The 23,870-nt window shown below is 41.6% G+C and overlaps 5 protein-coding genes across 5 annotated transcripts; 4 read left to right on the top strand and 1 right to left on the bottom strand.

Annotated features, from left to right (window-relative positions):
- Nucleotides 1-1,049: 1,049 nt before the first annotated feature.
- Nucleotides 1,050-3,942, top strand: EAF02_001247 (uncharacterized protein). The gene is made up of 4 exons (XM_038897295.1): nucleotides 1,050-2,410; nucleotides 2,462-2,715; nucleotides 2,930-3,304; nucleotides 3,352-3,942. The coding sequence occupies exons 1-4, from the start codon at nucleotides 1,604-1,606 to the stop codon at nucleotides 3,377-3,379; spliced, it is 1,464 nt and encodes a 487-aa protein (XP_038764154.1). The 5' UTR covers nucleotides 1,050-1,603; the 3' UTR covers nucleotides 3,380-3,942.
- A 3,132-nt stretch (nucleotides 3,943-7,074) lies between these two features.
- EAF02_001246 (uncharacterized protein) lies at nucleotides 7,075-8,376 on the top strand (the record flags this gene model as incomplete). Its single annotated transcript, XM_038897294.1, has 1 exon — nucleotides 7,075-8,376. The coding sequence occupies one exon, from the start codon at nucleotides 7,075-7,077 to the stop codon at nucleotides 8,374-8,376; it is 1,302 nt and encodes a 433-aa protein (XP_038764153.1).
- Nucleotides 8,377-9,238: 862 nt separating this feature from the next.
- Nucleotides 9,239-10,432, bottom strand: EAF02_001245 (uncharacterized protein; the record flags this gene model as incomplete). Its single annotated transcript, XM_038897293.1, has 1 exon — nucleotides 9,239-10,432. The coding sequence occupies one exon, from the start codon at nucleotides 10,430-10,432 to the stop codon at nucleotides 9,239-9,241; it is 1,194 nt and encodes a 397-aa protein (XP_038764152.1).
- Nucleotides 10,433-10,728: 296 nt separating this feature from the next.
- On the top strand, nucleotides 10,729-13,291 carry EAF02_001244 (uncharacterized protein; the record flags this gene model as incomplete). Its single annotated transcript, XM_038897292.1, has 3 exons — nucleotides 10,729-10,751; nucleotides 10,811-13,103; nucleotides 13,169-13,291. The coding sequence occupies 3 exons, from the start codon at nucleotides 10,729-10,731 to the stop codon at nucleotides 13,289-13,291; spliced, it is 2,439 nt and encodes an 812-aa protein (XP_038764151.1).
- A 4,649-nt stretch (nucleotides 13,292-17,940) lies between these two features.
- EAF02_001243 (uncharacterized protein) lies at nucleotides 17,941-18,630 on the top strand (the record flags this gene model as incomplete). The annotated part of the gene is made up of 2 exons (XM_038897291.1): nucleotides 17,941-17,988; nucleotides 18,085-18,630. 2 exons carry the CDS (start codon nucleotides 17,941-17,943, stop codon nucleotides 18,628-18,630), a joined length of 594 nt encoding a protein of 197 aa, XP_038764150.1.
- Between the last annotated feature and the right edge of the window lie 5,240 nt (nucleotides 18,631-23,870).

Below are 23,870 nucleotides of genomic sequence, written 5' to 3'. Positions count from 1 at the left end.
AGAGTAGAAAGTAGATGGAAGCAAGTACTCACTCACTCCCTGCCGACCTACCTAGTATATAGTACATATCTTCGGAACATGATCTCTTTCTTTCTCAGTATATTATCAGGTATCGGTATCATCTCTTGATCTTACTTTACGATGCACGAATTGAGAAGTGTAACCTTAACTTAAGCATTGAGAGACACAGATACGAGATAGCTACCATGACTGACCTAGTATGTATATTTACAGTCAAGGCATTAAAGGACTGGAACTGAAAGAAAGAATAAAGCGCCATCAAGAACAAACCATTAACAAGACTGAAAACCTTGACTTCGTCTTCTTTAACATCAGGACGGTGGTAGCAAGATGAGTTGAAAGGTATAATATTTTTTTATCTTACCAGCTGCAGTATCTTTCGGGTTGATCTTCTCCTCTTCCTCAAATCATCAAATGATGAACCATCAACCCCACCAAAGCTAACGCCATACACCACCGAGTGCACAGAAGACGGAGAGGACTCAGATATCATCATCGAGCATCGAGCATCTGGTACTCCGCAGTGAGGGAGCAATCAAGTTAACATCAAAACATCAACAACAGAAATTGAAGTGAAAGACTTTATTGAAATGGTTCTAGGGGAGAGAGTTCCAAGCTGGTAGAATAATTACTCTACCTCTCTTTGCCTGTAGTCATTAACGGTCAATGGTGGTGGTCATATTCCAAACAAACAATCAACCTCCGTCCCTCCTGGGTCACGATCGGAATTCAATTCCATATTAATAGTTTCCCCTCACATCATTATCATTATTCATTCTGTACCTATCACCATCACTATCACTGCCTTCACCACCACCACCACCACCATCACCCAGTAATTATTGCGATTATCTTCTTATATCATCACATACGGTACATAGGTACCTTGTATACCTCCCACACTCCCACATCCACCCACTACTACTAGCCACTACCTACCACCTACAACAGCTATAACCCAACACAACCCACCAACCTCCTCCAATCCCAAATCAATCTTCCCCCCTCCCCCCCCCCCCCAAAATACATCAATGGTTACTTATTAGTTCATGTATCATTATCACTATCATTACCATTAACCTCGATATTCTCAATTGAATTCCATTTGGTATATTTATTCCACTCATACCGACATTCTCCAAACCCTTAATTCACTCTAATATTGTATCATTCCATTCAATTGGTGCTCTTTGTCGCAACGGACACAGTTCATAATTTACAACTACAACGATCCGCATCCTACGAAGCTTACTCCCCAAAACGAGCAACTTGCTACTCCCTCCTTGACCTTGCTCACGAAGACTTCAAGAGAATCGAGAAAGAAACTTAAAATTGTCGATTTATAACACATCTTCCTCCCTTCCTTTCTAGGTACCCGGTAATTAAACAACATACACCCTTTGATTTTCCCCAATTAGCCTTGTCTGTCAAGACTGCTTTGGGGGTAACCTTACCAACTACCACCGACCTACCCATCTACCTTACATATCATCCTGCATTCGGCCCACACACCCGCGGCCCTGCTTTCTGCTGACTGTCGATCTATCAAACTCGACATCCAGCAACCTACCATTTTCATTCTATGCCGACACTCGGTTTTCTGAAGAAGAAACGGACGAAGGAGTCTCCGGCCATAACCTCTCCAACATCTAGTCAAGCCACAACCAGTCCGACAACCCCCACATCATCAAGAGGCTTCGATAATTCGATAGCTTCTGTCTCGACCCAATCGACTTTACCCCAATCCCACGAGCACGAGGTTCTCCAAACTACAACCTCTCGCACAACCGACGACCAACCGACTGCCGTGGCCAAAAAAGCCTCAATGACACACGGAATAACTCCACAGCAGCAATCTGCGCAAATCCATTCTGATCAACAGCAGCACCGTCAAAACTCTCCCAGTATTAGCAACTTGATCCATCCACCACAGCATGACGGCGCGAGCCAGTCATATCCAACCCCACCAGCTTCTTCACAACCTTCACTACATCCGGTAGCTGCTAACACCAGCACACTTCAAATGGACTCCTCACAGCGACAATCGCAGCAATCACAACAGCAGCCACAGATTAGACAAACCAAGGGCAAATATTCTTTGACAGACTTTGATATTCAGCGCACATTGGGCACGGGAAGTTTTGGTCGAGTTCATCTAGTTCGATCAAAGCACAATCAGCGATACTATGCCGTCAAAGTATTGAAGAAGGCGCAGGTGCACAAGATGAAGCAGGTCGAACATACCAATGATGAGAGAAAGATGTTGCAAGAAGTCAAGCATCCATTCCTCATTACTCTATGGGGTACCTTTCAAGACTCGAAGAATCTATACATGGTGATGGATTTTGTAGAGGGGGGTGAACTATTCTCTTTACTGCGAAAGTCACAAGTAAGTTCGATGACACTGACTCCATGAAAGACACTAATTATTCAATTTCAGCGATTCCCCAATCCAGTAGCCAAATTCTATGCTGCTGAAGTTACATTGGCTCTAGAATACCTTCATTCAAAACATATCATTTATCGAGACTTGAAACCAGAGAATTTACTACTTGATAGGCACGGACATCTCAAGATTACTGACTTTGGATTCGCAAAGAAAGTCCCAGATATTACATGGACATTGTGTGGTACCCCAGATTACTTAGCACCAGAAGTAGTCTCGAGTAAAGGTTATAATAAATCCGTAGATTGGTAAGTTTTAGCCTCATCATCCCTATTCCACATTCCCTCTCCTAGAGCGAAGCGAAAAGGCCTCCACGGCAGTGGCCCAGCGGAGCGTCATCAATTAGACCATCCTCATTATACGTTTTCTCTTATGGGGGCAGGCCCCCAAACCCCGTCCTCGCTGCGCTCGATTGAACCATATTATCCTAAAAGGTTGCATCATCCAACTAATATGAATCAGGTGGTCCCTTGGTATATTAATTTTCGAAATGCTTTGTGGTTTTACACCATTTTGGGATGGTGGCTCTCCCATGAAAATCTATGAGAATATTCTTAAAGGGAGGGTCAAGTATCCTCCATATATTCACCCAGATGCACAGGACTTGTTGCAAAGATTGATCACAGCAGATCTCACCAAGCGTCTTGGTAACTTACATGGTGGTTCTGAGGATGTCAAAAATCATCAATGGTTCGCTGAAGTAACTTGGGAAAGGTTATCCAAGAAGGATATCGATGCACCTTATGTTCCTCCGGTCAAGGCTGGAGTTGGAGATGCCAGCCAGTTTGATAAGTACCCTGAAGAAACGGAGATATATGGTCAAGGTGGGCCCGATGAGTAAGTGAATCTCTTGACCTTTTTCAAACTTAACTAACAAATATTAGATTTGGGCACCTATTTGTGGATTTTTAAACAAAAGTTTTATACTCGGAGTCTCGGGGCTAGGCTACTTGTTCAAGAAGACTATATTTCTTTTGTACTTTGCAGTTTAAACTATTCTTCTGCACATATATTACAGTACGGGCAAGATAACCTTACGTCACATCATCTCTTTTTGTTTCACAGGCATTGGATTGGAATATTAGGTGGTTTACTCTGGCTTGTTCACAGCTCTTTGGTGATGGGTGGGGTGGCGGTAAGGTGTTGGTATGGTTGGTATCGTACGATGGGACGGACGTGGATTTTAGTCGACAAGTTTTTTTGGCACTAGGGACGTGATGACATTCATGTTCGAGAAAGAGGTATAGTTATCAATATGCATGGATGGATGGATGGATAACACAACGATGTTCATGCCCCGTTGTATGGAATGAAATGAAACTAAAACGGGTGTGTATGGTATGAATGATGGAACTTGAGATATTAGTTATGTGTTCGAAGGGAATTGATGGTGCGGAGGAAGGGAAGGAAAAAAAAAGGAAGGATCATAAATCCGATTCGTATTAGTGAGAATAGGATATTATATTCTTCTGGGGCTTTGTATGTTTGTGTGTGTGTGTTTTATGCGAATTGTACTGTGAGCTAGAATGATCGGGTGAGGTGAAGCGAGCGAATGTTGCGCGAGCGGTTCAATACTCGGGGTTTAGCGAGACAGTGAGAGAGCTTGTATCTTAAACTCGTGTGAGATGTAAGTTTGAGACGTAAGTTTTGAATGCTGGAAATCAAAAGGAAGGTATGTGTGTGTGTGTGAAATGATGTGGAAATTAAAGAGTGGATAGTGTGGTTGGAGATCTTTTTTCTTGATGGGTGTGAATTGAATACTGGAAATGTTTGGAGAGGGGGGGTAGGTGTTGGTGTTGGCGTTGGTCAGTGGGAAATGAGTTTGTGGATTTTTTAGGGGGGGGAGAGGGGGAGAGGGGAGAGGGGAGATGGGAGATGGGATGGTGAAGAGGTGGTGAAGAGGTGACGAAGAGGTGATGAAGAGGTAATGGAGATTTATGTTATATTATATTCTTTTATTTTGTTTTATTCACTTTTGCTTTAATAGGGAGAATAGGAGAGGAATGGATGAAAAAAGAGTGAGGATGAGAGTGAGGATGAGAGTGAGGATGAGAGTGAGGATGAGAGTGAGGATGAGAGTGAGGATGAGAGTGAGGATGAGAGTGAGGATGAGAGTGAGGATGAGAGTGAGGATGAGTGAAATAGAAAGTAATAATATCGAAGCGAGAAATAAGGAGAAAGAAAATGAGGTAGGTTATGGGTGTAAGTGAATATGAGTGTGGGTGTAATATCGATATAGGAGTTTATTAATTATTAATTGAGTAGCTATATGATATAATATAAGTAGCTGAGCGGGATTTGGGAATATATTAGTTAGTTGTTGTAGGGATTGATGGATTTGGTATTTGTTGTTATTAGAATTTGAGGGGAGATTGGGGGAGATTGGGAATTGGGAATTAAGAAAGATAGGGTGGGAGGGGTAGAAGGTGAGAAGGATGATAGAAGGAGTTGTGGAGAGATAAATGGATATGATGTTTATAGAAGGATGGGAGATGGAGATGGAGATGGAGATGGAGATGGAGATGGAGATGGAGATGGAGATGGAGATGGAGATGGAGATGGAGATGGAGATGGAGATGGAGATGGAGATGGAGATGGAGATGGAGATGGAGATGCATAGAGATGGGGAAATATAGAGGGGTGTGTAAGCTGAAGGGAATGAGAAAAGAATGGGATGGGGAATATGAGGAGTTTGGGAGGTGAGGGTATATTTGCTGGGTGAGTGGGTGAGTGATTAGGGAAAAGGGGTTGCAGATGTATATCTATGGTTCTGGTGAGTGATGGAATTGGGATTCAAGTCTAGAAGGTGGGTAGATGTTTGTGTGATATTTGGAATAGAGGGATGGAGGGAGAAAGAGGAGGGAGAAAGAGAAGGGAGAAAGAGAAGGATATGTATATTGTGTTGTGTTGTGTTTTAGAGCGTGGGACCTGACATTTGGGATTTGGTATGTTTAAGTTGGGGATTAGTGAGGATAGAAGTTGGGAGAGATGGGGAGAGTGATGGGTATGGGGAAAAGCTTGGAGATGTAAGATAGAGAGGAAGATAGATTTGAGGAGGGAGAATGAATCTTCTATTGGAGAAGGAAATTCGGGCTTGAGGATGAGAGTAAGTGGGAGATGTGGACGCATAGAGATTTTTGTGGGTTATGTTTTGTTCAGAAGTACTGAAATTGATGCCTGCGGTGATATTATTGACTCAGCTATAGGAAGATAGATGAGTCAATCGGGTGGTTATCTAGATGTATAGACATGTACTGACTCAAGATGAGAGTGTTGGAAACTCAAACTTTAATGGTTGTGATAACGTAGTTTGCATTTACCAGAAGTTCCAAGGGCTGGGTTTTAGACGTGAATATTTGTTCGCTTTGGTTCATGACGATTTGAACTTTGGATATGAAGTGAAGTGTGGTGAATGACTTTGATAATCTAAAATACTTATGAAAAATGACGTCTATAAAGAACCCTAGCAAACGGGATATCGTGACACAGGGATTTGAAGGTCTAGTGGACCTATATCATAGCTTAAGAAGACCTAAAATTAACATCTAGTCTGGTATGATAACCTTATGTATATGAATGGGAAGATCTAAATATGCGAGCAATAGGCGCATAGATCCGAGTAGACGAGGATTAGATTATCAGAAAGTACCAAATGTAAATAGAAATATGTGATATCCAATATGCGATATGCGATATGCGATATGCAAGGTTTTGAATTGTGATATCGGAAAATTCCCTATTCGAATCTATGTCGAAGAAGAGGGAGGATAGGGCTCGCATTCAATTAAGAGACATATCTTGTTTACATCAATTGATCTACTGATCAACACAAAGATAAACGCCAGAAGTGGGTGGTGCGGGGTAATTTGTTTCTATATTTGACAGTTCGTCACATCCAAAAATAAACTTGAAGTACGTTAGGGGTTGCACGGATTGGATATGGATATCGGTGTGTGACTGGGATTCAGGGGGTGTTAGGCGCCCGGAGTTCGTCACATCTTGGAGATATTGATAAAATCATAGCTTGTTGTTACTACGTACCAATATATTTGAATGTGTAGCGCGTAAAGAGGTGTGGGTTTATCAAATTGAGTATGCTACTTAGTAATCTGCAACTCCCAAAATAGACTCACCCGTCGGTTAAAATCAAACGAATGCAATGTTTTATTTTAGAATACACTTCTAACCAATCATATCATATTATCAAGAATGTCTTGCAGATTGCACACACCATTCACACTAGAGAGAAACAATTTTCCCCTTTATGATACTATTGATGTAGTACTAAGTGATCATAGAGCAGAATGTAGTCAAAGCTCCACGATCTGTCAGTATCTTGCGCGATATGCCTTATATACCATGTTAGTTACATGCTAAGGCTACATGCTTGTCTCTCCGCTATGCGGGTATCATGCATCGGAGAGTTTATTTTGGGTATTGGCGTCTTCTGGGTTTTGGAAGTCTTGAAATTTATATATCTCTTGACTGCTCCCTCGAGTTAAGTAGCTCTCCCATCGGCTTCAGCTTTTTGCATTGGATATCAAGATAGACAATTGAAAGTCTCTCGATAACATCTACTCATTGCATATCTGTTCATTGTCATCAATATGCCTATCTCAAAGCACAACATATCCTCTCCATTGGAAGCGGGCACATCGTTGCTCCAACCAATGCAACTACCATCAGAATTACTCGAAGCTCTCGATTACGTATCAAAACGCTTGGTACGAAAGAGACTTCACTTATCATTGATCGTCGTCAAAAAAGACAATCAAATACAAAGTCCCGCTATTTCCAGAACTACAACCGCACCCGGTTCTTACTCACACACTACATCCCCATCAACACTTCTTTACAATAGCGCTCCACTCACATCTCACGTTCGCAACATTTCACTCTCAAGTCGAGGAACCTGTCCAGTCAGTTCTCGTTCTTCAAGCCCAACCAGCACCATCTTCTCGAATTCTCTTTCGGAGCGCTCAAACTCAACCACAACATCTACCCTCTCCACCTCGACAATCTATCTCTCCCGCACAAAATACTCCGGCCTTCCCTCTTCCCCCAAAGATACCATGGCCCACCACATCCGCGCATCCATTTCCCCTCCTTCCACCCCCTCTTCTCCCCCCGCAGAATGGGTATCCCCCGATACCCCCAACCGCTACGGCATCACCCTCATGCATTCCACCCGTCTCACTCCCCGCGCCGAACGCATCCTCCGCTCCACCATTTCGCGAGCCGAAAGAAAATTCCCCTCCATCGGATCCGACTGGCTCTCCTCCTCCTCCCTCTCCTCCCCCATCTCCGATCCCTCAACTCAAGATCTCATTCGTCGCTCGCTGGCTCAAAATCGCGTCGTGTTCACCGCCCCGGGATTATCCCTCTACTCGCTTGATTATCTGTATTCCTTTAAATGCGCGCTGCATACTTATTCGCGCAGTCTTTCCGCAGAAGATATGAGTATTGCGATTGATGAGTTGCGACGCGTGGTTTTGGTACGCGGGGGAAAGATCGGGAGAAGTGAGGTAATGAGAGGGTATGAGTGGTTGGGCATTTCGCTGAGTGCGCTGTGTGATGTTGAGGAAGGGTATAAGAGGATTTATGGGGGGAGTGCAGGAGAAAAGGCGATTTTTAATGACGAAGTGAGGAAGTCGCTCTCGGTGAAGACGTCTTTTAGTGCTGAGGAAGAGGATTTGGTGGAGGTGGGTGAGAGCGCTAAGGGGAGGGATGGGGAAAGTCCGGTTTGGGAGAGGGAGAGCGGAAATGGAGAGAGAGAAGATCGGGGACCTTTTTTCAGGGGTGATAGAACCCCGAATCGAGTGGAAGATGTGAGTCCGGGGACTAGAGGAGAGTGGGAGCATTTGATGAGAGGAGAAAGGAGACTCACTCTTATTCAAGTGGATTGTTAAAATTTGGTGTGGCTTTTATATGTATTTGGGTTCAGGATTACGGCTTCGGCTTATGGCGCATATATTTCCCGAGAACAAGAGCTGTGATCGGGAGGAGTTGGTTTTGATCTTTGGGTCCTTTGAACATTTATTCTGGGATAGGTGTTAGGACGGATGGGAAAATGATGAAATTTGTATATACATTTACTGCATCTTTATATATCTTATATACGATTCTACATACCTACAATGCGGTTCTTAACTACAATTTACTTCCTCTCTTCACTATGCATATGTACCTCTCTCTCTTTCTCTTTGTCCCTCCAACTTTACCATATAGTGTATATCCATAATACATAGATCACAACCACAATTCCTAACCTCTATCCCTACCATAGATTCCGTAGCATTTCACGCCCAACTTTCAAACTCCACCCCTCGCTCCAAATGATTTTGACATACCCCATATCTCCATAGCTAAGCAACTACTCTGTCAAAGATTTTGTTAATATAAGAATATAGTTTCTGTCGCCAGGAGTCTTGGCAGCTTCTACTTTGCAAGATATTCAATAGATATTCGATTACTTCAAAGTGCTAGCAAATTGATACCAATCTTTCGGGAATATAAGGGGGTCTCCTCGCTTATCATTGTACTGCCGTGATATTTACCAGCGGAATGAGTGAGACGATTGAGAGAAGGTTTGAGGTCTTTCCGATATATTAGTGCAAATATTACGCATGTGAAATCATAAAACACGATTTGAGAATAGTGTATATGGGTATCGAATTATTTCTCATTTCTCATTTCATATTTTCATTCCCCCTTCTTCCCTTCTTCTTTCTTTCTCATCATTAGAAACCAATCTACTATCCAAACCCCTATCTACCACCCATATTTACTCCCCGCTTCCTTTCTATTATTCCTACCCGTCGCAAAACTCTCCTCCAATGCTTCCCTCTGACTCTGCGCCGCTCCAACCAACTGTTTCAAACTATGTTTACCAGGCGCGATTGCTCTGACAGGGTTATGCACAACTTGTTCTCCTGCAGCGCGGAGTTCTTCATTATGTGCGTATTCTTGATCTGTATTGAAATTTATGATTTTTGTTGCAGCCTGTGGGCCGGAACCACCACCTTTTTGACGACCGAAGAGTTGACGACGTTCGGCGGCGGAGAGATGGAGAGTGTCGGCTATAGAGGAGAGGGATTCGGTATTGTGGTTGTTAATTGGAGGCGTGGGAGCGAAGGGGAGGGTATGGTTGGTTGTTGGGGTGTACTCTTCGTATATGGGTTCTTTGGAAGGAGTGGGTTGGTAGAGTAGTGGTGTGTATTCTCCATTTGAAGTGGCGTTTGGAGTGTTAACTGGTTCTACTTCTAGAGAGAACAAGGAGACTTTTGGTTTTGGCGCTACCTTCCTGGTATTCTGTGGAGTGGCTGGTGTGGTAATTTGTGGTGTTGAAGTAGAAGTAGAAGGCGTAGATGCATTTGAATTTGGCTTCTGGAGCTTCTTTCTTGCTGGCTTCCTCGCGACGGATAATGGTCTGAACATTAATGGTTTCCCGACCAATTTGACTTCATCTGCTGGTTTCTGTTCATCGACCAAGGAGCTTGGAGGAGGTGAATTCAATCCAGATCCACTAGCTCCCTCTTCCTCTTCAGCAGGCTCTTCCGCTGTGTATTCTCTCTCCTGTACCGGTTCTGGTTCTCTACTAAAAGCAGGAGCTGCACCAGTCTTCAAACTAACTCCAGCTCCCAAACCACTCTTTCGCGGCCCATTTCCACCACCTAATGTCGCACTTGTAGATTGTCCTGTTCTCTTTGGAGCTGGCAAGAATGAATTAAATCCACTGAAAGCTCCACCACCTGTCTTTGCGCGCTTCGTTGGAGGCTCATCGGTTTTGGTATCGTCTTTCAAAGATGCTTGTGGTAATGAAACCCGAATTTTGCCAGGATTTGATCTATCGACAACTTTTTGGAATGCAGGTTTACCAGTTGCGGATGTTGATGTTGATGGCTTTGGCGCAGTAATCTCTGGAGAATCTGAATCTTCCGAATCTGAATAATCTACCAGTCCCATCGTTGCGGTGTTTTTTTCTTTTGATGATTTTGATTGTAATGGTTTATGGTTTGTGAGAGTTGGGGAAAAGGCTGTCATTACAGCCTGATGAAAATCACATAGGCGCCAATTTTAGTGTACCCCAGATACTGTAAGGCTGAACACTGATAGTATCGCAACTTCATCCATCATGTTGAATTCAATTATGGAAGCTTGATAATGACTTGAGCAATCATACCTTTCAACCCTTCTTACCATTCTTTCGTACTTACGAGCCGGTGATCGTTTCTATACATTATTTACATTATTTTTCTACCATGTCGGTCATTCAAGTGGAAGAGTAAGATTTCTAATTCCCCAACCATCCCACTTCCTTAATCTAACTGACGCGTTACACAGTCTCGTCTCTTATCAATTGAGATCAAATTATTTAAATACAATCGCAGATGGTGTTGGTGAAAGGCTCATAACAATCAACGATGGATTCCTAAACACTCCCGGATTCAAAGCTGCTGGATGGCGCACGAATGCCGCAAATATAAAACGAACTCATTCCCCACCAATACCCACCGCCATCGCATCGGAATATTTCCAAGCACCACCTAGATCAGCTGGTCTGGCACCTTCAGGTCTTGAAGATGAAGTTGACGAAGGAGGTTTGCTCACAGGAGGGGCAGGGGATACTGTTGGGCCTGGAATCGCTACCAAAAGGAGGCGCAGACGAGAACAAATGGAGGAGGAAGATAGTAGCGATTTGAGTGATGATAGTGATGATGATGGAGATCAAAGGGCAGCACAACAAATCAAATTCTCTAAAATGCCTATACGAAATCGTTCTGGTTCTTCTCCTATTCGTGGATCCAATCTTCGACAATCTACTACTGCAAATTCTCCTTCACGAACTCCGGGACCTGGCATAAGAAGAGGTTCCCAGTCTGCTGTAGAAGTTGTGAAGGAAAGAGCCAGAAGGGATACTGTTACGAGTAGTGAAATGTCATCTGATAATGAGTTTGATGCATCTGCTTTTCAAAGACAGAGAGAATCAAACAGAAATGCTGCGAGAGCCGGTAGAACGGTTCGAACAGGTCCGTCGGATCCAGATGTGGGCGTGAAGAGACAAGTCAGTGATCTTTTAGAAGAGGAAGAGGAAGAAGAAGACTCGGGATCAGATATGTCTTCCACGTTTGGTGGTAGTATCGACAGTGCATCTATATTAGATAGTGTTGATGGACCGATAACTGCAGCCCCAGAACATATCGGTAATACCATACCTCGAGATCTTATACGATCACCAACGAAAAGATCCAAGCCAGCCCCTCCAGTACTTCAAGCCCTACCACCTCCTCGTCCAATTAGTATGATACAACCTAAGAGTTTGTTGACCGCAATGATTACGGCTAAGCGAACGAAAGCTAATATGCCATTCGAAAATTTTGCATCTCTCTCTGGACAAGGTGATCCAAACCCTATCAATATTCGTATATTGGCGCCATTTGCTACTTCAACAAAGAAGCCCTATGAGGTTTTGATTCGAAGAACTGTTCATGAAGATGAGTCACATAATCGACCAGTGGTCATTACTGATTTGATCGGGTTGAGTCTATGGAGGTATTTTGAGGAAAAATTAGAACCTACCATAGCCCCTGAGAAATTGAATGTCAATCGATGGATCTTAAGGATGGTCGATGATGGGGAAGTGGACACTGACTTCCCACCTCTTGATCGTCTCAAGCCAGTTACATCATTTACGTTTGCCAACAATAAAGCTGGACCAAGAGCGAGATCAAACTCCAAAACTTTTGACGAGTTTGCTTTGGTTGAGGCTACCGATGAACAGTTTGAAGAGAACCAGAGGCTTACTCCTCAATTCAAACAAGAGGCGGTTGCCTCATCTGAAACGGAAGAAGATTTTACTCCTATCAATACACCCAAAGCTAATACTTCATTTCCTCTTGGTACACAACCTTATCAAAATCCTCTTCTTACAACTATGACTGCATTACGAAAGAATTCCACGTTGGCAGATGCGCCTACAATTGGAACAGCTCTTACTCAACCTACTTCGCGAGGTGGTGGTACCAAAAAGATCTTGAGCATTCACATTCATTCAATTAATGCTACACCTGGACAAATGGTCGCTCTGGAAGTCACAACCGATACTTACTTGGCTGATGTCCTCGATACGGTTTGTAAGAAGAGACAACTGGACAAAGCAGGACACGTTCTCAAACTTACGGGATCTGGGACTGTCGTTTATCTAGATCGCACAGTGGGATCAATTGGTAATTCATCAGAATTAGATTTGTATCGACGACGTTTTGCTACGGATGGACCATTGACGATGACTGGTTCGCCATCAAGTAGTACACCCAATTCATTAATGGTAGATCGACCCGATCCTCGCAAAGCGCGCAAGGGAACTCAAATGTTAGTACCACATCCTCTTATGGAGAGTGTCAAACAAGATGAACTTGGAAGTGCCAACTATCGAAGGTATATAGTATGGAGAAAACAACCAATGAGGTTTGTAGGAATGAACGAAAGGGTGATTGCGATTGATGGAGAATATCTACATATTCTTCCAGCATCCACAGGCAAGACGATGTTTGAAGGACAAGGCAAAACAACCACGGTGCATTTTAGTAATGTGGTTGGTTGTAAAGTGACACGAAGACACCCGACCAATTTTAAGGTATGTTATACAGAATCTAACATCTCTGCCCTCAAGTCCGAAACTAATGAATAATGACAATACAGCTTGTGGTATACAAATCACGGGAAGAAAAACGATATGATTTTGAAGCCAAGAGTGCAGATGAAGCGGCGGAGATAGTATATGAGATTAAGAAGGGAATTGCTCCATATCAAACCAATAATTGAATGAACATTATTTACACTATACCTAAATAGTCTGCCTCCACGGCAGTGGCTCCCAGAGGGCCAGCGGAGCGTCATTTGCAATTCTCTCACGGGACATTCATTCCACACTAGAATGTCCTCGATTCTCGAGGACTTGTTTCAAACGTTTTGAAACCACCAAAGCGTTTGGTGGCGATGAATTCTTAAGTAATGTACGATTACGAAAATTGGTTACAATGGATGGATGTTCATGTAACATTTCTTGGATTACTAGGTACCTACGTTCCCCGATTTGATCTTTGAAGAAAGGAATCGCATTAGGTATCGGGTATCAGGTATCAGGCGGCTACTTATTAGGTAGATCATTCATCACCAAGACGCAGGTAGGTGGCGATGGAATGTATGTATGTGTGTATGTATGTATCTATCTACTAGGTACCTACGATAGGTACCTCCAGCAATAATCTAGTTGCCGAGGATCTGACGGATTAGGAAGGAATACCTAGTATGTATAGTATGTACAAGTTGATTCTGATAATTAAGATTGTGAGGGCAGGGTAGGGTAGGATGAAGAGAGCGGGATGTTAGATGTTAGGAATGGATGGATGGATGGATGGATGGATAGGTATTCTTTTTAATATTCAATGTCAAATTTATCGGTAGATTGATTGATTACCTATCAGGATCTTTGAATTTCACATATCGTATCCATCGTATATTCATGTATATACCTAAGTAAACCTTGTGGTTGAAGAGTTTTCTTTGAATTTCATGCGGATTTACAATTTTTATATACTGTGATTGTGATTGTGATTGTGGTTGTGGTTGGTTCTAGAGTAGGAGGGAGTAGGAATAGGAGTAGGAGTAGGGATACTGAGCTTTTGATTTGATTTGATTTGATTTGATTTGAATTGATATTTGTATGTGTATGTGAATATGAGTATTTTTGAAGTAGCTATTAGGTACGAGTAGGTAGTAGGTAGCAGTTATCTAGGAAGTATATTTTTCTTTTCTCAAAGGCTTTGCTCGAGTGACCTCAGGAGTGATTTGGGTGTAGTCGGGTGTCTCTGGATGTCCACGTCCCTCCTGTTCCTAGGTATTCTACGTGAATCTAGGTAGTCCACGGGTGCCCAGGTGAGTGCAGGTGGCGTTCGAGATTCGCGGCTGTGGCTGAGGGTGTGGCTGGGGTTTGGGGCTTGCAGGTGGGGCTGGGCTGGAAAGGTGGAAAGGAAAGGACGGGACGGCTAAACGGATGTTTGATTGCCGACCTTGATGCTAATGCTGATGCCAATGTTAATGTTGATGTTGATGTTGATGTTGATGTTGATGCTGACGGGATGCTTTGTTTCTCAAGAAAATAGAGTTGGAATTTTGAGAATTCCATGGTTATTACCGGGGTATTATTATCCTGTCCTGTCCTAGGTATCCTATCCTGTTCTATCAGATCAGATCAGATCAGATCAGGTCCTGAAGGGGGGTGGTTAATCGGAGATTGAATAATAATAATAATGATAATTTTCGTAATTTTCATTTTCGTAATTTTCGTAAGAATAATTGTGAGATGAACAACCTTGGAATGAATAATGAATAATGAACAATGAATAATGAATACCGTAATACAAAAAAGGTACCAAGAATTACGATGACGCCATGGTGGTGGATGAGTGAATGAGTGAATGGATAATGCGGCTGGGCGCGAGCGAGCGGGAGTTGTGATTTTGCGTTGGACTACTCGTACCCGACAGTACCTACTTCGTAAGATATTTGGAGCCTCTGGGTCTGCGCAACATAACTTTTAAGCCGTGGATGGAATTTCACAGTAACTGTTTTGGTATATCTACGATGGCGCCAATGAGAAGCGGAAGCGGAAGCAGAAGTGGAAGGTTTGGTTTGGTTGGACTTTAGCTTTAGCTTTAGGTGGAGTTGGAATACTTACGAAGTATGGAGTACGGGTTACGGGTAGTTTAGTCTGGGCTGTGGCTGTGGCTGTGGCTGTGGCTGGGAGGGAAGGGATGGGAAAGGGATGGGAAAGGGATGGGAAAGGGATGGGAAAGGGAAGGGAAAGGGAAGGGAAAGGGAAGGGAAAGGGAAGGGAAAGGGAAGGGAAAGGGATGGGAAAGGGAAGGAAAGGGAAGGGAAGGGAAGGGAAGCTAGGGTATGGATGGATATGGATGCCAAGTGCGGGGATCGGGGATCGCGGTTAGATGGGCTGGACTGGACTGGAACTGGGATTGGGATTGGGGGGAGGAGGGAATGTTAGTATTCCAAAGTTTAAGTTTAAGTTGACTTTGGTGTTTGGGTGTTTGTTTGGTTGGGGTTGGGTTGGGGTAATGGTGATTTTTGATTTGATTTGATTTGATTTGATTTGATTTGATGTGATGTGATGTTTGACGGAGGTGGGTAGGATTAGGTAGGATTGAAGATGGTGATCTTTCTTCTTCTGCTTTATGCGGGTATGATTGATTGATTGATTTTGATACCCTCAGAGAGAAGACTAATGTAAAAGAGATGATGTGATGTGATTTGATATGATTTGATATAATATGATTTGATATAATATTCCTAAGCAAACAAGGCACACGTGCAGCTCACCACCATACCTTCAAACTTCGCCAAGAAATGATGTGCAGTAGGGACGAGATGTCGTTACATAAAATGAGAGGGCATGCTGGGGTGTGATTTGTTGATATCTCCGGGACGGGAGTGTGGATGCTTGGGAATTCGGTATTGCGGCAGCGTGCCGAGCTTTGGTTGTTTGGTTGTTGGATGTGAAGGGTTGCATAATATATATGTGTTTGTGTTTAGATGGATAGATAGATAGATATAGCTAGGTAGGTATTCCTCGGACTTTTTACTGACAGTTTATATTTTATGGAATGAAATGAAAGGAAAGGGAAAAAAAACTAATTTATGCTCAGATGTCGAGATGTCTAGATGCTCCAGATATAGAATAGAATAGAATAGCCAGTTATGAACACCAGTCAATTGTCTAGACCGTATCTATATAACTAGTATATACCTATATATACATCAACTAACCTCGTACCATCGGACTCCCCGACTCTTTTTCTCTAGCACATACTCGTACATGGTGACTAGGAAATTGAAAGCGAGACACGTTCGATAGGTCCTCCATCCAGATTCAAGCATGAGAGATGGCAAATTGCTTTTCTCGATGCTCGTAAACATCGGATTTCGGTGGTTGGGAGGTGATGGCCCGGGGCCTATCTAATACCTATATGTGTGCTGGGTTGTTATATTATTATTGTATGTTGTGATATATGATATGTGTGATATTTGTGATGTGACGTGATATGATATGATCTGACGATGAATGTCAGAGGAACTGGACCAAGCGGGTTGTCTCAGTGATTTCATCATATTTCTCGGTTTGGAGTCTGGTCTGGACTGTCTATTGGAAACATCTATGCTGTCATAACACGTGAATAGTGGATGATGGAATGGGTAGGGAGGTGTTTTTTGTATCGATGTTTTGTTTTGTTTGTTTTGTTTTGTTTTGTTTTCACTGCAGGAACAACGTTGCTTAGGTAGGTAGGTAGGTATGTATGTAGGTATGTTATGTTTTGTAGATATGCAACCAATTGTCGACACTCAATTTCCTATTTTGTATGGTGTAGAATAGCAGGTACATATGCTCGTGCTCAGATAGTACTCAGACCGGTAAACTACTATTGTACACTACTCTCTCCGTCTCTGCAAAACCAAAATAGCTTTTCTACTAAATTACGCTATGTATGGTCTTGGGAGGATTGCGTGGTAAGGTATAACTACGGGGAGATATCTTTACGCGCTCTCTTCAAGTAAATAGTGTCTACCTGGGTAGATAGTATCGCAGTTGTAACAAATAAGAAATGGAACAGCGTGCTTTGATTATATAAACTATGGGCTATGCAAATTTTATACAACTTATCCTCGAATTATACTCAAATTATACTAGCTTCACATCTCAACCCCAACCAACGTGGGAGCCTAGGTACCAACAGAACAAAGCGAACAAACGGAAGTGTTCAACGAAAACTTTCATGCTTCACTCAATTCTTCCAAGTTGATTCGATAGAATTCTTTACCTTTACTTTACCTACCTAGGTATTTCTATTGCTTTTACCTTCTTTCGCCTCTGCCTCTGCCTCTGCCTCTGCCTTTGCCTTGCCTCGTCTTGCCTTGCCTTTGCCTTTGCCATGAAACTAGGAGATGAGTAAATCCCCACTAAAGTTAGTCTGGCACGGCAATGACGTGAATGTTAAATCATACCTAGTACGTACCTAATTCCTTTTCCATGGAATTCCACAAACCAATCAACCATCATACAAAACGTCAAGAAAGCTGGAAAAGTGGATCGTCCTCAGCCACTTATTAACTTGGAAGTAATGATGAGGCTAGTATGACCTAGTGGAGGTGCCTACTTGCCTAGGTAGAAGACCTTGGTATACGTGGAAAGCTCGTTTTGTGCTGTTGGTGGGAGGGCTATATAAGAATTCGGCTTCCGGTTTGTTGATCGATCTTTTCTTCTTCTTCTTCTCTACATCTAAACTCTTACACTCTCATCACTTTTCACTCAACTCGATACCCAAAAAGTCTTTTATTACTTTCTTCATTACATACCCAATACTTCTTCAACACAAACAAGTTTAATACAATCAACCGCAAATATGCAATTCAAGAACATTGTCGTTTTGGCTTTGGCCGGTGCTGTTATGGTATGTTTTACTTCCATCTTGGGGATATCGAGCGACAGATTTACAGATCACATCGACAATATACACTTGTAGCAAGATACTAACATGATATCTTAGGGTCAATCTTCTGTTGAATCCATCCTCTCAGATGCTACCGCCAGTGCTGGAACTCTTCTCAGCTCGGCCACTGATTCCGCATCAAGTGCAGCCGTGACATCTGCCTCTTCCGCCTCTTCCGCTTCAGAGTCCTCTGCTTCCCTCGCATCTGGTCTCTCATCTACCCTCTCTTCCGTCTCATCTTCTCTCTCTTCCGTCGTCTCCTCTGCCGAATCTTCCATCAACTCTGCTCAAGCTTCAGCTGAATCTTCTCTCTCGTCCGCTCAATCTTCCGCAGCAACTCTTACCGGCTCGGCCGCTTCCTCTGCTTCATCTTCTCTCGCATCTGTCTCCAGCTCTCTTGCATCCAGCTTGAGCTCTAAGACTTCCTCTTTGTCCTCTTCTGCCAGTAGCCGTGCTACTTCTGCTGGTTCAGTTGTTACCACCACCAACTCTGCTGGTGAAACTGTCACCTCTACTTCCACTGGTGGAGCTGCTATTCAAACTGGTGCTATGGGAGCCGCTGCTCTCTTTGGTGGTGCCGCCATCTTTGCTGCCGCTTTGTAAATGAGTGAATGGATTGATTGATTTCTTTCTTCACTTCACTTTACAACATAAAAGGAGCTTGCTTATTGATTGACATGGGATTTCTAATTCATTGATGGAAATTCTATTGGGGTGATGGATTCAATGGTTTAACTGATGATAGTAATGATGATGGTTAGGGGAATAGGTATCGCAAATGGGCGCTGTACTTAGTAACATTGCATTTCATTGCTTTGGGAAATGAAACTATTACATGAACATATATAGCTTGTCTATTTGCTTTGTAAATTTGTCTTTGATTTAAATTGTCTACATTGTCGATTTACGTTGAATGCTCTTTGCGTTCCCTTGATACCCAACTTTGTTTCAATCTAAGTAGGTAAACATCTATGAACACATAATCACATGAACGTAAGAATCCTCTACTAGGTACACACATGATAGATATTTCTCGGCATGATGTCATGTGTACTATCTATCACCCATCAGCATTCAATTCAAATCTAATATATACCTAGGTAGGTAGGTAGCTATTCGGTTCACGTTCATGTTTACGCTTACATCCACATTCAGATTCAGATTCAGATTCCCCTTCTCAAAACAAAACCCAAGAATCCATATCAATCAAGCCTAGCTGGAGGTATTTACTTTTCTTTTTTGGGGGGGGAAGGGAGGGTTTGAGGAGGATGATGATTTGGTGAGGTGAGGATGGTGAGGATGATAGGGATGAGGATAGTAATAATAATTTGGTGAGGATGGTGATTTGGTGAGGATAGTGATTTAATGAGAATAGTGATTTGATAAGGATGGTGAGGATAGTAATTTGGTAAGGATAGGGATAGTGAGGATAGTGAGGATGGTGAGGATAATAGGCATAAGGGTGATGATAAAGGATAGTAATGAGAATAAGAATGATGATGTCGAAGGTAGAAAAGTAAGGTTTGGGGCTTGTGATGGGGGGATGGGAGAGGGAGGAAAAGGGGGGAGAGGGGTATGATGTCAATTGATATAATAAATAATTAAATGAATGAATATATGAGAAAATAAATAAGTGTGTAATTAAATATATAAGTATTGAATATTGAAGTATATAATATTGAAGTTATATGAGTTTATGAGTGTATAAGTATGAAAATCTAAAAGTCTGGATTTCTGAATATCTGAATATCTGAATATCTGCAATATCTGAATATCTGAATATCTGAATACTCTGAATATCTGAATATCTGAATATCTGAATATCTGAATAATTGGATAATAATTATAGCTAATAGATTGAAGTAAAATGTTGAAGATTTTAAAGCGTATGAATTAGGAATTTAAGAACTTAAGAAGAAAGGAATTTGGGGAATTTGGAGGAATTTAAGAATTTGAGTAGAATTTAAAGAGAGAAGAAGAGAAAGAAGAAATGAAATAAAATGAAGTGAGAGATGAGATGAAATGAAAGGAAATGAAATAAGGTGAATCGATTAATAAAGAGAAAAGAAATCTTTAAAAGATTTGTTTGAATAGAGAGAAGGAGAGGGGGAGAGGGGGGGGAGATGAGTATATAGATAGATAGATAGATAGATAGCTAGATAGGTGGGTAGGAGGCGATAACGTGGGTAGGAGGGTGAGGGCCTGGTAGGAGGTGAGTGAGTAGATAGATGGGTATTGGAAGATGAGGAGATGAGAATAATAAGAATGAGATGAGGATAAGATCTGAATATGAATGTGAGATGATTAGAAGATTATTATTTATCTATTTTTATTATCGATTTATTTATCAATCTATCTTAGTACTAATACAGATATAATACTAAAACAAAGATAGATTTTTCTTATAACTAGAGAAATTTTCGAGAAAGGAGAAGAGGTGGGGGAAGGGTGGTTTGTATAATATGTCTATATATATGGTATTATATCAAGTCAAATCCAAATATAGCTATTAATGAGTTGTAAAGGGGGATTCAAAAGATTTAGAATACATAAATGAGACATTGAGAGATTGAAATTTAAAGGTTCTGAGTATGGAGATGAAGATGAAGATGGAATGTTATCAGTGCTATGATTAGGTACTCGTAGATGATAGGATATAAATATCTATCTATGAATACCTAGGTATGGATGGATGGGGGCAAGCCCCCAAACCCCCATAGCTCGCTGCGCTCGAAGGAAGGGAAAGGGGAAAAGAAAAGAAAGGTAAATAGAAAGTCGGAGAGAAAAATAGAAGAAGGGAGAGAGAGAAATAGAAGTAATTATAATAATTATGATTATAATAAAGAAGCGAGTTTTAGTTGTGAGCGAATTACGATCTTGAATCCAGGCATGATACCTATTGCTTCAAGTGAATAAAGCGTCTAGAAAGGGAGGGATCGCGAAGCGAGGTAGGTAGGTAGTTGGAGATACAGTTGTTTGAGTACTTGATGACTCATGATACTTGAGATACTTGAGCTTGCTTGTTCATTCGCAAAGGCAATATTTACGAGTATCGGATTCGAATATAGATCTGAATTTGGGGTTTTTTTCTTGGGGAAGGATTGAGGGGGCAGGGATAGGAGAGTGAATGAAGATATATGTAAGTCTTACATTGAGTATCTTTTCTTAGAACATGTTGATAAGCTAAGGCATTTCCTTTTCTCAAGGGAACAAGACAAAATAAAATCACTGTTTCCATCGTACCGATTCAATCATTCATTCATACGAAAGATAGACGGATAGATAGATAAATACTTTGTAAACCCCAAAGAAATAACTATGACCAACCAGGTACTTATATTATAGTCTAATATAATACCAGCATTCCCCTCATAATTCTTTCTTTTTCTCTCAATCCGTAAACCATTCACATGTACATACTATATATCACGTATCTCAATCTCATTCCTCACTCATCAACCTCAAACTCAAACTCCCGGTCTTGAAAAGGGGTATATAGATATACATGCGCTTTCCATTTAGTTCCTCATACTTTGAGTATTATTCACGAGAAGTCGTTACACGAAGTCGCGATGTTGAAGCGGGTGCTTGATTGCTTGAGTGATGTGATAGAATTGATGAATTCGTATGTATTTGATTTGATGTATACCCTTACTGTCTTATGCGTTGCTAGATAAGTATTTGGCCTCTGTCTCTTTGAGGTGAAATTCCCAGATCGGGTTGATCTGAGGCCAATTCCTGGACGATAAAATCTTTACCGACGGGTGTATAACTTTAACTCGATGATTCCTACATCGCTGAAATCGACTTTAGCGAAGTATTAAATCAGACCGATTACTCTCTGATAATCTGCAAGTTCGGCAAGAGCTTATAGCATATAGTAAGATCCCTCTTCTCATATGTACCCATGAGGAAGGCCCAAGCGAGTCTTAGTATATTTGGAGGTCTTTGGATAATAGGGAAGTTCTTTTAAGTTATAATGATAGGCTGATGATACACCGGATATTTGAAAGTGTATTGTAAAGGTAAGAAAGCTGGCATCGGACCACACATCCGGACTCCTCTATTTCTGCGATCTTGATTCTTTCTCGGTTAATAGCGCTTCTCTGCGCCAGAGAATATAATGACTGTAATAGGAGTACTTTAATGGGTTTTGATAGGTAAGACAACCGCTCTTAATTGTCTTTGAACAATGCTTCTGTCTAATTCGGCATAAATCTCAAATTGATCTTCGCCGTAATTAATAACTACAAGATCTCCTCTTTGGAACATGAACAGATTAGATTTCATCACCTCGGAGTTTTTAAGTCAGATCACTCAACGACTTGAGGAAAATTCTCTGTCTAGGAAGTGCGATCATACACATCTGAGTATTAATTCCGAGACTTCTAGAAACTATTTAAATAGTTATGGGGGATCGGTGATATGTGTCAAACCACGTATTGTCCTCTATTATTCAAATGGGACAAATTCATTGAGAATGTTGCATCAATCTCTTCACTTGATGAGTAGGAGGTTCATTATAGAACATGACATTGATTTTATGAAGCAAAGAAATAGCATTAAGATGCCTATCGACCTGTGAGCAAATCTCTTACATAAATAGCAAAGTCTCAAAACCCTAGTTCACTTTAGCCAAGCCGATTAAATCGTAACTATACACAAATACCTCCGCATTATCAACTCGGTGCACTTACCTCCATGAAGCCTAGAACTACGCAAATCATCTTCCCTGAGTACTCTTCCTGCCAGGATTTTCATATTCTCTACAACCAAAAGATTAATGCATAGATGCGACAGATAACTCGACAACCGTATCTCTAATTAAATAATGCAAATAGTAGATCTGGAAACAGGTGTCTGAAATTAGATATATCAGATCGCTCTAAGCAGGATTGATTACATTAGTATAGTAATATAGAAACTATAACGATCCGATAATTATAGAATACAGCAAAAGATTTGATAGTGCAACTCTTCGCGTGCACCTCTTCATAATCCATACATAAGTATGAATACGAAATTCTCAACAAAGTAATTCGATTTCAGAACTACCATGTTTTTCGCTATGTATCATTGTACACTATCATCGTCATCGTCATCGTCGTCAATAAGGATGCACAAGCGCGCTACGTTTTTTTAGACCCTGTCGAAAAGAAGAAAATAAAGACTGAACTAGAGGGGTTGAAACCTACTCCAATCACGGAGACCGGATGAATATTTCTAAGATATGTTTATCAATTGTGAGGAAAGTACTGGTAGCATCTATCATGTTTTCCGATCGAAATCTCAGTTGCTCCGAGAGAGAGAGACACTTTGTTCTACGTCTTCTTAAGTTCACAATATCTGATGTGAAGAAACGGGATTTAGCGGATCTCACTTGATCTCACTGTGTCTACGCACGTATAGCTATGTATATAAACTTTCCATTTCCAAAGAATCGATTGAAATTATAATCAAATACCAAAAATAAAGTCTAGTCATGACCATTTGAACGAAGAATCTCCCCCAACACACACTAGCATCTTGAACTTAGTTCCAACGTTACAAGAATAGCTCTAGCTCTACCTAGATATTCTTCACTCTTCCAGCTTCCATTCTCCAAATGAACTTCCCCACAAGCTAGACAGCCAAAACTCAGTAGATGACAAAATACTGTATTTTGTAGAATTTTGATTTCTACCATGGCCATCGACGCTATTGAATATTGTATCGTACGGACATATCCACTTTGCAATCTATACGTTTCTCCGACATGAGAGGAATATATTCTTACGCATATGATGTCTCCCATCTCAAATTTACCTCGATAAAGAGAGACGTCAGGGGATTATTACACTCGC

The sequence above is a fragment of the Botrytis sinoallii genome (assembly GCF_014898435.1).
Source record: "Botrytis sinoallii strain Bc 23 chromosome Unknown BSIN_001, whole genome shotgun sequence".
NCBI classification, from domain to species: domain Eukaryota; kingdom Fungi; phylum Ascomycota; class Leotiomycetes; order Helotiales; family Sclerotiniaceae; genus Botrytis; species Botrytis sinoallii.
This window is presented reverse-complemented; position numbering and strand designations above follow the sequence as displayed.